We start from the raw sequence: 16,758 nt of genomic DNA on the forward strand, positions 1-16,758 counted from the left end.
CTGACTAATTTGGAGTAACAAGGGTAGAGTAGGGAGGTATGAATTAGTGAACTCCTTGAGAAACAATTTTCTTTTAAAGAAATGAAGCCCAGGGGCTTTGGTAACAACTCACTAATAGGAAAGGATGACTCTTATTACATCTATAACAGCAGGGAAGCTTAGAATGGTGAGGGTAGGCACCAAATTCAAGGTCACTGTCTGGCTGGGTTTCTGCACATAGATGTGTATGTATATACATATGCAGAGAGCCTGATCTTTAGGTACAGGCTCAAAACTCTGCTTGAGAATTAGCACCACCTTAAGAAACATGATGCTTTGTAACTGCAATCTCAGCAGAGGGAGCTTAACTGGACTAAAGGAAGCTCAAGCTCTACTGCTGAGCCAGTCCACACTGGGTTAGCTGCTTTCTGTCTAGTCAGACCGAGTTCTCAATAAAGAATAACGATCATCAGGCTTATAGGGGCATCCACACTAGTGGCAGTGGAATGAGGGTCAAGCTGGGATCTGAGGGCCCCAGGCCACAGTCCTGACTTTTAACCACTGACTCCCTCTGACAACTTTGACTTAGTTTCCCTCTCTGGGCATCAGGTTCTTCTAACAAATAAGCATTCTGGACTAGGTTCTTTTTAAGGTCACTTGCTTTTGGCTCTGACATTCCATGGTTCTATTTCAACAAGCTGCTACCACAAAAGATGCTGCTGGTACATGCAATTACTCACATAAATACACGATTTCCCAGAATGCTGACCTTACAAGTTGCTGAAATCTCTATTGCTGTGGCTGATTTCAGGTTATAGGCTTTACCCAATTATTTGGCCCTCAGAGACATGGTTTTTTGGGGGGTTTTTTTTGCTTTTAGGCAACTGGGGTTAAGTGACTTGCCCAGGGTCACACAGCTAGTAAGTGTCAAGTGTTTGGTCTGAGGCTAGATTTGAACTCAGGTCCTCCTGACTTCACAGCCAGTGCTCTATCCACTGCACCACCTAGCTGCCCCCTCTCAGAGACACTGTGAGGGGAAAGGGAGGCACTTTGGTAAAAGGTTGGATAGAAATATATTAAATCACCAAGTTCCTGCAACTATAAAAGGTCAAGATGGAATAAGGAACTGACTTGCTTTGAGAGAACATATCAGTAAAATACTTTGGGAAATCAATTTGAATTGATTCTCGGGGTTTATGTTTTCAAGCTTTCTCTGCTAGGTGTGGCTTTTTAATACTTTGAGAAGCTTAAGGTCAATTTAAAAATAACTTATACTTTGGGTAACTTTACAGAACAGGCAGAAGCCATTCCTGAATTCAGCCATAACCTGCTACACCTGCTTTCTTTTAGGTCTCTGTGCCCATTTCCTGGGCCTTCTGTTTGGAGAAATGCCTGGCACATGAGAGCCCTTGTTAAGGGCTGTTGTTTCACATAAGTCTCTTGATGCTATGATTGCCTGTTGACACTCTGGGGCTCCACTGAAGAGCCAGCATAATAATATACTGCTTTTCCTAAAACTTCAAGTCCTACCAACCAAAGATGAACAACTCTTCAAAGAGAAGACACAGGTAGCTTGCAGAAAGCCATCTAGGTTGCTAGGCTGTTACAAGTTTAACCCTAAACACCCACTGCTATTTAGAATGTAGCTATCTTTTCCTTTTCCCATTTGTTCCCAATAAAGGGCAATGTCGTCAGTGCTTCCATTTGCTCTGGAGGGGGGGACAGCCTTTGAGCTCTTTTGTTATCCAAATCCAGAAGACCTCCTAAAGTTCAGATCACAATTTTTAGGAAGGGTAGCCCACTTCTATGTTTTAAAACACTTGGTCTTAAATATGTGCGTGGAAGGGTCTTACTCAGAAACAGCAAGAAAAAAAATGAAAGGAGTGACAGAGAGAATGAAAGAATGAGAGGGAAGGAGAGATGGAGAAAAAGAGACAGACAGAGGGAAAAGACAGGAAAGTAACAAGTGCTCACTGAGAAAGAATAGCTTCTTAACACTAGCAAGGATGAACTTAAAAGTCAACCAAGAACTAAGAACAAAACAAAATTCCCCCAAAAGAAATGATTAATTCTAAGCAGGCTCAAAGCCCCCCATCTCTCACTGATCTCTGGAGATCCTGACACTCACCAATGTAAGGATGACAAGGGCGGAGGAGGCAGCAGCAAGTGGCAGAGGGTATGCTGACCTTAGAAGCCCCCCGACCCTACAACAAGCCTCGAGCATTGTGATCCTACCAAGGCAGTGACATCACCCTCTCACAGTCATAAAGCCAAAGGTCCAGCTCACTGTGGCTGGCCAAGGCAGACTTCCAGAAACTTGTCTATTTGGGGCCCATATAGCAGCATCATCTGTAATACCTTTCACTGTTAATTTGTACTCTTTTCTAAGGAGACCTTAAGGTCTTAGGATTTCTCTGCACTTGTATTCTATATTTCACTTTTTCTAACTCTGCTTCATTGTTGGCTTTGGAACAGTTGGGGGATGAGGATGTTTTGTAAAAGCCCCTAGATCCTATGGGATCAGGGCAAGGGACATGCACCCATGAGATCACGCAAAACAGTGCAGCATCTTAAGGACTGATATGGGGAAGATATAGGTTTGAAATGTAACAGTCACCACAATGAAGGAATACAAAAAGATATATTCACATACACACATACAGCTTATTACTTCAAGAACTGATGATTGTCAGTATGTGTCCTTAAACCAATGATGCAACACCACAGCTTCTTTGGATGCTTGTAGACAGTTTCAGCTTCTGGTGGTTAAAAAATTCAGCACTAGTAGTGGCCAACTTTCTGGTTATAAGCCTCTCCAGACTGGTAATAATAACAGCAACGACCATCATGAAAAGAGGGCCTTATTCTGAAGACCTGCCCACCTTGACAGGGCCAGCCAAATCGTTTTCTCCTGGCAAAGGCTTTAAGAACTCAAGGTCACCTTCACAGGGAATCAAAGAACACTGTAAGCCTAGAGCTACAGTCTCTGACCAGAGGCTTGAGAACACAGCTGTTTGTAACCCTGGTAAGGGCTGGGGCTGGGCAGGGTCTATTCCAAAACTGACTTCTTTTTCTTTTAGAATTTGATGAAAAATAATTAAATGCATTAAATTGCATTAAGCTTCTATCAGAAACTGGAAACTGAACCAGACACCTGAGGAGATTTCCTGCTCTATGCTAAAAGGGCTGTTAGATCTCTGATGGTTTGTTAAACCACAGGAGGAAAATGTTGGTACTCTGATATACCCATGGATTCTCATTTGTAATTACAGTAACAACATGTTTTCAAGATGTACCCCCCAGGAGGAGGCACCCAAGGAGGACTAAGGATATATGATGCTAAGATGGGGAGGTGATTGGATTTCTGGCTGAGGACTACAGTGTACCTATCTCTACTGGTCTTTAGGTGTGTTACCAGATGGTACAGCAAGTTAGTCTGGGTAAGACCCATAGAATACAGAAACAGAGGGTCAGGCCCAAATATCTTATCTCGAGGGCTGTATTATATTATGTAGGTAGATCAGTGAAAGAGGTAAATTTTTTGGTTTTGATCCTGCACTGAAGCAGCCAAAAGAGATGGATTATTAATTGTTTTCACCTCTCATCATAGCCTGAGGCAGAAAAGGTGAGCAGTTTCAGATTAGACCAGAAGATATAAACCTCAAAGTCAGGAAGGGAAGGGGAAAAGGTGTGAGAGGGATTCCCCAAGCCCCAGAATGAGGGGTTTAGGGTTGAGGACAATGCTTGTCATGAGAGGGTGAAGCATGGCTCTTTTTCCATCCCTGCCTACCAAAAATGTTATTTGCAGTTTCACATCCAGAGCTTTTCAATTCAACTGTTTGATTTTTCTCCTTGCCAATAAACAGAATGCTGTACGAAAGTTGGTCCCACTTAAAAGCAATGTTCTTGCTTTTTAAGTGGAGAAAACCCAACTTAGGATAGACAATCCAGATTCTAAGATGCTGTGCTTTTTTTTTTTAAGGGTATAAAGCATTCTATGCCAGATTAGCAGAAAGAGCTTGAACATAGAAGTTCAAAGTTATCTTCTATTTGTCCAAAGGTATTACTTTAATGAGTCAAATCTGGTCTACATTCCATCTACAGTTGTTATCCATGATATACACCTTCTCCTGAACCTTATTTTATTGAGAGAATGACTACTGGAATGAGGTAATAGCCACATACAAAAAAGGCCGAATGAACTGTGATTAATGACCAAGTTCCACTTCTACATACCCGTTGGGACCTTAATGCTGCTCCCCCAAAGAGGCTGCCTTCACTATGAACTCACCAGGAATCAGGCCCCTTACTCATGGAATCACAGAATATTATAACTAGGAACCCCCTCATTTTCACAAAGAAGCAGAAGCACCAGGAGAAAAGTGCTTTGTCCAAGGTTCCACAGTCAGTTAGTGGCAGAATAATGACTAAAATCCTGGTCTCCTTCCTATTAAACTGTGCCACCTTCTAGAAAGTACTCCTTCCAAGCATCCAGGGAAAGTCCACTAGTTTAAAATGATGAGAAACTCCTACTAAACAGTCTGTTACCGTTTTTTTTTAATCTTAATTTGGGGATGGGAAAGAAGAAGGGAAATTTTTAAAAATCTGAGTTGGGGTTCACTCTGGTTTCTTAGTTTACTATGGCACAAAAAACATAAGTTTAAAAAAGGGACTCCATCAAGCATAGATACCATGAGCCAACATCTAGGAGACAACAGGTAAGGTAAATACTTACTTTTAAGTTATACTCCTAGGGCAGCATGAAGAGAAAGCAGTGAGATTAGATATAGTCAGAAAGGTTAAATACCCCAGAGACTAGTCATGAAGTAGGACATTCCACACAGCATAATCACAAGTTGTCCACGCCCCAAGACCCACACTCTTGGTACAGAGAAGCAAATGATGTTTTCAGAAGTTTTAAAAGAAATTATGTAAATACTTCCTAGTAGAAAGAAAGTGGCATCGCTACCAGACAGCCCTGAACTCAGAACACCAGGTGTAAATTAAACTCCCTGACCGCTGAGGACACAGTGTCATCATCCACTCCCAGCATTAATCAGAACTAAAATGGGCATAATTTAGCAAGAGAAAGCAAATCCATTTAATTCATAGATGGTTTTGCATTTATTATTTGTTTGAGACTCTGGGCAACTAGGTGAGGAAATCGGGCTAGAGATTATGATCTCCATTTTGCAAACAATGCAAATGATGCCCAAAGACAAGCAACTTGCTTAAGGACACAAGGTAAGTAAGTGTCTGACCTGCTGCCTATATGCCACTACCTTTGAATAGGCTGGCACCAAGAAGACCGACCTATTGACATGGTCTCATGTTACAGTGTTGTTATCACCAGTTACTCAAAAAAAACCCAAGCAATCCTGAAGGCCCTCCCCCCACAATGGAGTTCAGCAATGTTGCCTGGAGCAGCCTAGGACATCACCAGGCCTCAGACTTCCCTTCTGGCAGCATGTCTACTATGGAAACACCCTGGAAATTGCCTACACGGTCATTTTAGTGAGCAACTGTTTTAGTGGCAATTACAAATCTGCCCCCACCTTTTCCTGCAGCAGGAACAAGTCTAGTACCATCTGCTCCCAGAGGGAGCCAAAGACTCTGGAGGAAATACTGGATTAATAATAATTACACCCTATATTTGCATAATGCTTAACTGTTTTTAAAGAGCTTCTACAAATATTTTCCCATTTGAGGCCTACAAATAAAAAAAGCAGATGAGGGTTAACCATTCTTGTTTGCCAGAAGGAAACTAAGGTTCAAAATACTTTGACACGCCATCAAGTGTTGGATGGAATGTCAAGGGGAAGACAGAGGGATTAGATTTGTTCTGTTTGGCCCCAGAGAGGAGAATGGGGAGTAGTAAATAGATAGAAATCGTAAAGGCAAAGTTAAGATAAAATACCTCAACGCTTAAGAGTTATCCAAGAGCAGAATGGGGGGGGGGGAAGTACCTCTTCACTAGAGGTATTCAAGCAAACCCTGGACTGGCCTCTTGTTTGATCCGTTGTGGAGAAGAGTCTTATTTGGCCATTGTAGACTAGACGGCCTGAGATCTCTTCCATGGGTAAGATTCTGTGATCAAAGTATAATTGGTAGAGCCAGAGCTAGAACCCAGGTTTTCTGGCACCTAGTTCACCATACCACAGTAGATGAAAACAGATGATTAAAAAAAAAATTGGGGGGTTTTGAGAGGTCTGTGAACAGGAGGCAACTGGTCTGGAATGATTCTTAGTATCAATGGGGCACCAGCCCTCGGAATCCATTCCATTTTCCCCTACAATAGCCTTGTCAGGTCTGAGCTAGGGCTCAATGACAGCTGGTCACGCTGTTTAATGATAAGCTTTCTACAAGCATCCATGTTTCCAAGAGAATATCCACTGCCAAGAAATGCCCAGGACTGACAATTGGTCCCAAACCTATCAAAATACATCAAGGATTTGGCTGGGAAGGCTCAATGCTTTTCAAAAAGAGTCTGTTAAAAATTAAAACACATTTACTTGGTTAGCTAGAGTTATACAAAGTTGACAGATTTGCTCCTCAACCTCCTATGACTTAATATACTAAAATAAACAAAAGTTAACACAGAAAAGAGATAAAAAATACATTAATGCTACCTTTACAAATATCAGACATCCAAAAAAATATAGCCCTGAGCCACACATTACCAGTGTTCTTGACATGTATATAAATGTATACATTCTTAAATGTAAAACATAGATCCCATTCCCCTCCTTTAGAACTTCTAAAAATACTTAAAAGTCGAACTCAAATGCCACCTACTCCATGTCACTATCTTTATGCCTATGGATTTTAAAAAAGGAATCTCCTTCCTTGTCCCCCAACTTCTTTCCTTCTCAAACTTCCCATGCCTGTTGCTCCTGAATATGTTGAGGCAATCAAGAGCAAAGAAGCCTGTGGTAGAGAACACTGAACAAAGTAATGGATAGGATCAGAGGTCCCACCCCCTACCAGAGTTCTGACAGGCTATGATTTGTGAGCAGTCACAACGCAGAAAGGCACTGGGGTGGAAATAAGCTTTGGCAAGTTCAGGGTAAAACTGGGAATACTGGACAACCTGGTGTAGGTAGTATAATTAATTTTCGTAAAATTTAATTTTGGCCCTAGCTATGTGCCTCTAGGCAAGTTCTATAAACTCTACAGGCCTCAGTTTCTTTATCTGTAAAACAAAGAGATTGGACTCAATGACCTCCAAGGACCCTCTATATCAGATTTCTATGTATCCTATGATCTTAGATTTGGAGGCTCTTATAAAAAGAGGCTCAGATGCATGGCAGACATTCTTCTGTTTGCTCCGTGGTAACATAGAAAGGAGGGCTTGCAGTAGCGGAGGCTAGGCTGTTCTTTGTTCCAAAAAGCAGCGTACCAGGTGGGAAGAGGGGGAAGGATGCCTTTAGCTCCAGCCCTAGTGATAACCTTATATGGTCTCATAAAATTCAGAGCAAGAAGATGTCCTTAATCCACTCTCATTTTACATATGAGGAAACTGAGGCCAAGAAAGGGTCAGGGCTAGCCCCAGGTCACTCAGGTTGTAAAGAACAGAGCTGGGAATCCAACCCAGGCTCTTTTTACTCCAAATCCATCACCCTTTCTACTTCACCAAGCTAGGGAGAGGTTTGGCATGAGCGTCCTTGGTATTGGCTATTGTCAGGGATTGCTCCCAAAGTAGCATACACACACAATCAAGCAACAAGCAACGATCAGACACCTGATATGTATCAGACAATGTGCTAGGAACTACAGATACAAAAAATAAAAATGAATTTGTCTCTGCTCAAGAAGCTTATGTTCTGGAGGGGGGTGGGGAGGAGGGAGAAATTAACAACATGTGCAGATATACCAAATATAACAGCATTTATGTAGCACTTCAAGGTTTGCAAAACATTTCACAAATATCATTTGATCTTCAATTCTGGGAAATAGGTGCTATTATCATCATCCACACTTGTCGGAGAAAATTGAGACAGATGGAGGTGAAGGGCTTTGCTCAGGGTCATATAGTTAATAAGTGTGTGAGGCCACATTTGAACTTAGCTCTTCCTGACTCTAAACCTAGAGCCAATGTGCTATCTAGGTGCCTCATAGAAGGTAATTTGGGTAGAGGGGGGGAATCAGTAAGAGCTTCATGGTGAAAATGATGTTAATTGAGCTAAACTTTGAAGAAAAAAACGAATTCTAAGAGGCAAAGGTAAGGGGTGGGAAACAGCAGGAAGGTCCATTCAGCTGGACTGCACTGGCTTACTTGATGATTCTTAAAGCCTTAAATTCTCAGTTCACACTTACCTCTTAAAGCTTAGTTCCAGGTTACCCACCATCTAGTCAACATTTATCTAGCATGCATATGGATATTCTGTTTCCCCCATTAAGCTTGAAGGCAGGGACCAGTCGGTTTTCCTTTTCTTTTTATCCCCAGAACTCAGCAAAATTCCTGACCATTACATGGGCCAGATATATGATTGCTGATTGATTCCCTTCCATATATTTGGTCCCACGTTCCTATCTCTAGGTTTTTGCTCATATTGTTGCCTATGCAAAAAATATCCTCCCTGCCCCTCTGGATTGAGTTTCTTTTCCCCCCATTTTGATGTTTGTGTATTGCCTTTTTTTGTTATGTTTGTTATACTGATGTTCCCGATTATTTCTACTTAGCACCTCCTCCCACTACTACTTTTAACAAAGAAAAAAACTACCAGACTGCTGAATGTCAAGGCAGTGTGGTACACTAGACAGCTCACTGGATTCTGAGTCTGGACCGGAGCGAAATCCAGACTCTGCCTTACAAAGTTTCTATCAAGCACTATTCTGTCTTAAATTTCTCCTCTCTCTAATCTACCTTCCATATGGTTGAAAAATGGATTTCCTAAACCATGTGACTAACCATGTGGCTCTAGCCCTTTACAGCCTGACCTTGCAACACACTCCCATTCGGGCTATGTACAGGGAACAGAATCCAATTTGGCTAAATTAGGACCAAATACTTGCAAGGCAATCAATCAACAATCAATTATCAAGCCTTTTTAATGGCCAGGAATTTTGCTAAGTTCTGGGGATAAAAAAAAAAAAGGAAAACCCACTGGTCCCAATCCTTGAGCATATATTCTAATGGTGAAGACGACATACTTATATGCATACAAGATAAATATAGAGTAGAAGTCAATAGGGAGCATCCTGGATGGGGGAAACAGCGCTAGAAACCTGAACCCTCAAGGTAGTCAGCTGGTCCAGTCTGCCAAGGTGAGGGTGAGTTGGGGCATCAGCCCTGGAGGAAGTGCTACATAGAAATACATACAGAGTAGACGGGAGGGAACCAACCTTAGAGAAGGCCATCACAGCTGGGGGAACTAGGAAAGGTCTCCTGTAGCAGGTGGCATTTGAGCTGAATCTTGAAGGAAGCCACTTTCTTTCCTCAAGTTGCCCTGATGTGACTACTGAGGGGTCAGGTGGCAGGGAGAACATGGAGTAAAGGAAAGGGAACTGCTGCATCACACTAAAGAAGGACTGTTGGTACACTTGCCTCTGCCTGGCTTTCAGAATCTTGTAATAATAGCTGACACTAATCCAGCATTGAGGTTTGCAAAGCACATCATCTCATCCTCACAACAACCCTGAGATTTTACAGGCAATATCGATATTTTTTTGAACAGATAAGGAGACCAAAGCTCAGAAAGGTTAAGTCAATCAACAAACATTTTTATTAAGCACCTACTATGTGCCAGGTACCGTGCTTGTGCTAAGAGCTGGGGATACAAAGAAAGGCAAAAGATAGATCTTAAGTCTCAAGGAGTTCACAGTCCAATGGTGGAGACAACATGTAGACCACTATGTACAAAAAAGATACGCAGAATAAATCAGAGGTACTCAAGAGACGAAGGCACTGGGAATCTGGGAAACAGGGTGGGATTTTAGCTCAGACTTGAAGACAGCAAAGCCAAGAGGCAGAGCATTCCAGGCTCAGGAGACAGCCAGTGAAAATGCCCATAATAATACAGCTAGTTAAGTATGGGAGGCAGAATTCGAATTCAGGTCTTCTTGACTCCAAGTCTAGAACTCTACCACCTAATTTTCCACTATTCCTAAACACACTATCCATTCTAGCTGAGCCAACCTGTTTCCTCAGTCTTTCACATGTATGGTCTTCATTTAAACCCTCCTATATGAGGCTGCCCACTCTCCTTCCTTTCTTCTTGGGGATACAAATTCTAACTATCTATATAGTCTGACACAAATTCAACCTGCTGAATTCAATCTTTGAAGCCATCGTCTTTTCTTCAAGCTAAAAATCTTCTCTGTTCTTATCTTCATCAAACATGATTTCCAGAGTCTTAGAAAACTTAACTCAACCTCCACTTTCTACAGAGAAAACTTAACCCAGAAAAGGACTTGCTTATGGATATATAAGCAGTTAGAAGCCTAGATGAGACCTAGACCAGAACTATTTCTACAGTATCTCTTACAATCCCATAGCATTTCAGTATTTTCACACACATTACCATTGAGCACCTGCTGCTTCCTGAATTCTCTGCTCCCTTGCTTCTTCTGACATTGCTTTTTCCAGTTTCTACTTCCCTTCTCCAACCCTGTTTCCTTTGCTGAATTCCCCCTCATCTCCTGCTCCCCCAGTGTAGGTATTTCTCAAGGCTCTGCCTTGGGCACTTTTCTCTACCTATCCTCTTCTTTGGTGATCTCATTAGCTCTCATAGGTTTTAAGCATTCTGTCAATCCAAGAGTACACAGAAATCTACATTCAGCCCTAATTTCTGTACTAACTTGTCCTGAATAATGACTACTGGACATCTTCATCTAGCAATCTTATTAACACTTCACACTCAGCATGTAAAAAACTGCGCTCATTTTCTCCCCCTGATATTCTCTAACTCTAAATCTCTCCAGTAACCAGGCTCCTAACTTCCTTTTTCTACCATACATCTTGTCTTCATTCAGTACATTTTTCTTACCTCTCATTAAAGCGACTATATAAACTAACTGGTCTTCAGATTCCCATCATTCTAACTCTCCCGGTCCCTCCTCCAAATAGCAGTAGCCAAAACAATCTTCCTAAGGCACAGATCTGGCCCTGGCTCAGAAACCTCCAGCCGCTCCCCACTGTCCACAGGAAAAATACACTCTTTGGTGTATGGCTCTCCATAATTTGGCTTCCAACTACCACTGCAGCCTTCTTTCATACTATTCTCCTTCACAAACTCTACAGTCAAGTAAAATGTACTTACTGCCTGTTCCTGAATACTCCCTATTCCCATGGATTTGCACAGGTTGTCCTCCATTCCTGGAAAGCATTTCCTCCTCATTTTGCTTCTCACTGTCAGCACCGGTCACACTTCACAGCTCAGTTCAACTACCGCCTCACTCTATGAAACTTTCTGCTTCTTCGTTCCTCATCTTTTCTTTTACTATACTGGTGTGCATGCTTTACTACAGCAGACCATAAGCTCCTTGGGCAGACTTTCATTTCTGTCTTTGTACCTCTGGCCCCTAGCACGCTGGGAACTTAGCAGGCACTTAATACTGGTTGAGTTTAACATACAGTGTTTTAATGTTTACAAACTAATCCTATCTTACCCTAAGGCGGCAGCCCTCAAAGGAAGTATCACTATTATCCTGGGAGAATATGAGGCCCCGACTATCTCACTTGCCCTTAACTCTTCCAGGAACCTTAGTTTCTTCCTACTCCTGCTAACTCCCTGTGTGACTCAGAGCAAAGCCTACTCCTTGGCTTGAGTTTGCCCACATATACGAGGAAGAGATTGAATCAGGAGATCTATAATGTCCCCTTTCCAGTACTCACAGTCTAGGTTCCAAAGACCAAGAGGACAGGGATTCAAATAGAGCCAGAGAAACAAGACATCCTTCCAGAGAGGGCAGCCGCGCCTGGCTCTCTGATCAGTTTACAGAAATGCGCCAGATGCCAGCGCCTGGGGGCCCTCGATCTCCTGCCTTGGGCCCAAGCCCCACTTCCGCAAAGAAAGAAGCCTCCTGTCCTGGGCCGGACAACCTCGGGTACTACGCAGCTGGCCGGCGCTGAACCGTTCCCGAGGGAGCCACGTAGCGGTGCGTGCAGGCACCGACCAACCCACCCCTTCCCCTTCCGTCTAAAGGCGTCCCCCTTTCCGCTGCCCCCCACGATGGGCGGCACTTTGACCTACAGCCCCTAACGCGCTCCCCTCGCCATGGCGGCCCCTTAGGAGAGGCTGGGGGGCAGGGGAGGAGTGGGCTGGAGCCTCACCCTCAAACCTCCGCGCAGCGGCTCTGGCCCGGGCCCCCGGTACTCACACTCCGTGAGACTGGAGGGCAGCAGCAAAAGGTCAGTCCCAAAGCCGATCGGGCGGGAAGCGGCGAGGAAAGGGAGACCAAGGCGGCAGCGCACGGGAAATGAGGGACTGGACCCTACCAACCGCCACTCCACAGGATGAAGGGGGGGAAACTGGGAAATTCTGCTTTCCCTCCCCTGCCCTCTGCGTAGGCCCGAGGATGCGACAACCCCGACTCCGGGGTCGCGAGCGTAGAGTGAGCTGGAGAGTGCACCAAGTCTTCCCTCCAGCTCGAGGCAGACTGATAGAGAGAGACAACCCCTTCCCTCCTCCCCTCCAACTGAATGGGATCGTCTGCCGTATAGCTCTGGAGGCAAAGGAGGGGGCCTGGAGTGGAAGCCTTAGGGGGCGGAGTCTCTGTGCCGCGTGCGCAGCAGCTCGAGCCAGAGAAGGCGAGGGACACTTGAGGTCTAGACCCAGGAAGAATCGCAAGGCTGGGCGGGGTTAAGCCCAAGAGCCTTTGAAAGAGGCTGGTCTGTCTAGGAGAGGGCGTGGCCAAACAGATGCGCCTGCGCGGTTGCCGATCCAAAAAAAAAGGCGGTGGGGCGAGAGATAAGCCTGTGCGCCTGCGTCTAGCCGCGGGGAAGAAAGGGGAGCGAGTTTGGAGAACTTGGAGGGTGGGGTGAGGCTGATGAGCCTCCGCCGGGCCCTTCCCCTTTCTCTGTCAGCGGCGCTCTCCGGAGCTAGGGGGAGACAAAAGGGAAGAGACGCGCAGGCGGGAGCAGGTGGCTCCCCCTCCCCTCCCCTTTTCCCTCCTCTCCCTTCTCCCTCCTCCTTCCTCCCCTTCCCCCGCCCCCTCACGCTCGGCTCCCCGCCCATTGCGCGCGCGCCCCGCCTATAACGCGCCTGCCCCGGCCGGAGGCGGTTGGGCAGACCGAGCGGCCCGGAGTATATGGCTTCCAGCTGCCTGAGTCGCCGCCTCCGCCTCCATGTACCCCGCGGGGCACCTCGGCCCGGCCCCGCACCCTCGCCGCCGGCGGCCCCCCGCACCTGCCCAGTCGGGGCCTCCGCTTCTGCCCCAGGAGGTGGGGGAGGAGGAGCAGCCGCCTCCGGGCCGGGACCCCTTGCCAGCCGTGCCCGAAGCCCCCCCGGGGGCAGGGGTCAACCCTGGGGCGCCGGGCCTGGCCGTGAAGATGGCCTTCCGAAAAGCCTACTCCATCAAGGACAAGCTCCAGGCCATCGAACGTGTGAAGGGCGGGGGAGCGCCAGGCCAGCGTGTGCAGGGACTTCGGGGTGCCTGGGGGCACCCTCCGGGGTTGGCTCAAGGATGAGCCCAAGCTTCGCTGGTTCCTGGACCAGCTGGGCGGAGAGGTGGGCACCCAGCGGAAGAAGATGCGGCTGGCCAACGAGGAGGAGATCGACCGTGCTGTCTATACCTGGTTCCTCACCTTGCGCCAGCACGGCATCCCACTCTCTGGTCCCATCATCCAGGCCCAGGCAGAGGCCTTTGCCCGCCAGATCTATGGTCCTGAGTGCACCTTCAAGGCTAGCCACGGCTGGTTCTGGAGGTGGCAGAAGCGCCACGGCATCTCCAGTCAACGAATCTATGGCGAATCAGAGCCACCTCCCCCACCCCCTGCCTCAGCTCCATCACTGCCTACCGTTAAGGCTGAACCAGACCTTGTGGGCATCGGGGACCATCCCTCCCCGATGCCACCCCCAACCCCTACCGATGGAGGCTATGGGGATGAGCAGATCTACAATGCCAATGTCACTGGACTCTACTGGAAGTTGTTGCCTGAGCAGGCAGCACCACCTGGGGAAGGGGACTGTGGAAGTGGAGGACAGCGGTGGCGAGGTGACAGGGTTACAGTGCTTCTAGCGGCCAACTTGACCGGCAGCCACAAGCTGAAGCCCCTGGTGATTGGGCAGCTGCCGGACCCACCTAGCTTGCGACACCACAATCAAGAAAAGTTTCCTGCCTCTTACCGCTATAGCCCTGATGCTTGGCTCAGTGCCACACTGCTCCGTGGCTGGTTCTTTGAAGAGTTTGTGCCAGGTGTCAGGCGCTACCTGCGGCGCAGCTGCCTGCAGCAGAAGGCTGTCTTGTTGGTGAATCACCACCCTGGGCCCAGGCCACCCTCCCCAGAGGAAGGTGAGGAAGCTGGTGGCCTGGGCCCAGGGCCAGCCATGTGCCACCCTGAGGAGTTGCAGACCCCTGATGGTGCAGTGCGGGTACTTTTTCTGTCTAAGAGCAGTACCCGGGGTAAGATTCCAGCACCCCTGGAGCAAGGGGTAGTATCAGCCTTCAAACAACTGTACAAACGGGAACTACTGCGGCTGGCTGTGTCATGTGCAGGTGGATCCCCTCTGGACTTTGTTCGTAGCTTCATGTTGAAGGACATGCTCTATCTGGCTGGCCTGTCTTGGGACCTGGTCCAGGCAGGCAGCATTGAGCGATGCTGGCTGCTGGGTCTCAGAGCCGCCTTTGAGCCCCGTCCTGATGATGAGGAACGGCTGGTCCAGCCCCACCCAGGAGCCTCTGGGGAGGATGAGGAGGCAGAGGAACACAGCAAGGTTCTCAGTGACCTCACGCACTTGGCTGCCCTCACTTACAAGCGCTTAGCACCTGAGGATGTGGCAGAATGGCTGCACCTGGACGATGGGGCCCCAGGCTTGGGGGAGCCCCAAGAGGGTGGGGGGGAAGAGGATGAGGATGGGGGAGGTGGGGAGCAGCCCTCCTGTGGGGGCTTCCCACCACTGGCTGGTCCACCCCAGGAGGAGGAGGAGACTGGAACAGGAGGCCCATCACCAGTGCCCACAGCTGGGGAGGCCATTAGGGGTCTTGAGACAGCTCTACGGTGGCTGGAGAGCCGTGATCCCCGGGAGGTGGGGCCCTTGAAGCTGGTGCAACTTCGATCCTTGATCAGCATGGCTCAGCGGCTTGGGGAGACAGGGCCCTAATTAAGTATCTCCTGATGGCTGCTAGAGAGCAAGACTTAGAGAGTTAGGGAGCTGGGATCCAACTGACCCCTTTTTACTTCTGCACCTTTATAGGGGGAAGTTAATGGGCTCCTATCCCTTCAGTGTTGTGGGCTAACCCCTGCAACAACCTGGAGGGGACCAAGAGCCTCAGAGATAGCCATGGGGGAATGATAACCTACTTCCAAAGTCACCAAAGGGGGCGGGACTAGAGGCACTAGTCATTACCAGTAATGGCCGAGATGCAACTCTTAGTCATCAGCAAAGAAGCACATGGCTGGAATGTCAAAGGCAGGCAACTTCCAAGGACAATTGCTTAGGATGGGGTAGCAAAGAGCCATCTTAGCCACTACCCCCCCACACACCCACATGTGTCTACACACAGGAGCCCTGGAGGCTCTATCAGGGAGCAGCTTTCACTGTGTTCAAAACCTTAACCTTTCTGAGGCTCCCCAAGCCTAGAGCTGTGGCAGTCCTCTTTGAGGGTATGTCCTTTTTAATGCCTCATGTGATATATCTACCCCCTCACACAGCAGGCCTTTCATCTACGTCCCCTCTTCACCTCCTTCCTGTCCTCTTCTGATCCGGTTCCCACTATATCCTTACCCTCCTCTCCTTTTCTCCTCCTCCTCCTTCCCAGTCACATGCACTGGATAAGGGCCTACTTGTTCCTCCTCTTGCTGGGAGGAGCCTGTGAGTCCTGGTGCTGGGGTTAGCTAGGGCTTGCCATAGCTTTTTAATCTTCAAAATGGGGAAAAAACTGACCACTTTTTATATATACATATATAAATATATATATATATTAAAAAAAAACCTAGAGCCAGTTTTGTAAGCCAGACCAGAAAGGGGCACCAGGGCCAGAAGCTGGTGAGGGGCTGGCTCTAGATTGGTCAGAGGAATGGGAAGGATGCTCCTTAAGGGAGGGATTATAACTGCCATCCAGGGGCGGGGTTGGAAGATGCCAGCCCTGAGATGTTAGCTAAATTGCCCTTGGGAGTTGAACCAAGAAAGATCATTCATATGAAAAAGTCAATTTAGAGTATCTAGGATCACTCATGGGTTTTAAAGAAGCGTTTTTTAGTCTGGGTCTGAATGGGGAGAATTCTGTAGCATTCGGACTGTCCTAGGGAATGAGCATAGACCCCAGGATACATTCCTAGTTTCTGTAACCAACATGGGTTGTAGATTTGTTCAACTTTTCTTGGTCTCTGGTTTTTGTGAACGGGGTTTTGTGTGTGGTTTGGGATTTTGTTTTTGTTTTTAAAGAAAAATAACACTTTCAACAGTTTTACTATAGATTATTGGAGTGTCTGAATTTGGGGCCCCTGTTGGTCTCTCTCCAAATAACTTGAAAATAACTTATTTTTAGTCCAGTGTATTTGCGGTGGTCAGTAATGGCCCACTTTCCTCTAAGTGTGTGCAAACTTTATGCCAGCCATGGGCTTTGGGAAATTACCCAGTTTCTCTTTGATCAAAGCAAGGGCATCCTTCTAGGAAT

At 46.9% G+C, this 16,758-nt stretch overlaps 2 protein-coding genes across 11 annotated transcripts in view; one reads left to right on the forward strand and one right to left on the reverse strand.

The window, feature by feature from the left end:
- EEF1D (eukaryotic translation elongation factor 1 delta) overlaps positions 1–12,666 on the reverse strand; it is a 31,982-nt gene extending 19,316 nt beyond the window's left edge. For 3 of the 10 annotated variants that reach the window (XM_020994752.1, XM_020994751.1, XM_020994750.1), the window contains exon 1: positions 2,108–2,218. In XM_020994752.1, the coding sequence (XP_020850411.1) occupies positions 2,108–2,203 (96 nt within the window). In that variant the 5' untranslated portion in view covers positions 2,204–2,218. Of the gene's footprint in view, positions 1–2,107; positions 2,219–11,815; positions 11,974–12,253 lie in introns of those variants that run through there. The other 7 variants (XM_078153810.1, XM_020994755.2, XM_020994756.2 and 4 more) reach the window with 7 other exon arrangements.
- Positions 12,667–12,683: 17 nt separating this feature from the next.
- TIGD5 (tigger transposable element derived 5) lies at positions 12,684–16,556 on the forward strand. Its single transcript, XM_020994760.2, is given in 2 exon segments — positions 12,684–13,534; positions 13,536–16,556. Coding segments are annotated over 2 exon segments (1,974 nt in total). The 5' UTR covers positions 12,684–13,267; the 3' UTR covers positions 15,243–16,556.
- Positions 16,557–16,758: the final 202 nt, after the last annotated feature.

This window comes from Phascolarctos cinereus, unplaced genomic scaffold, assembly GCF_003287225.1.
Source record: "Phascolarctos cinereus isolate Bilbo 61053 unplaced genomic scaffold, phaCin_HiC Scaffold_4;HRSCAF=312, whole genome shotgun sequence".
NCBI classification, from domain to species: Eukaryota; Metazoa; Chordata; class Mammalia; order Diprotodontia; family Phascolarctidae; genus Phascolarctos; species Phascolarctos cinereus.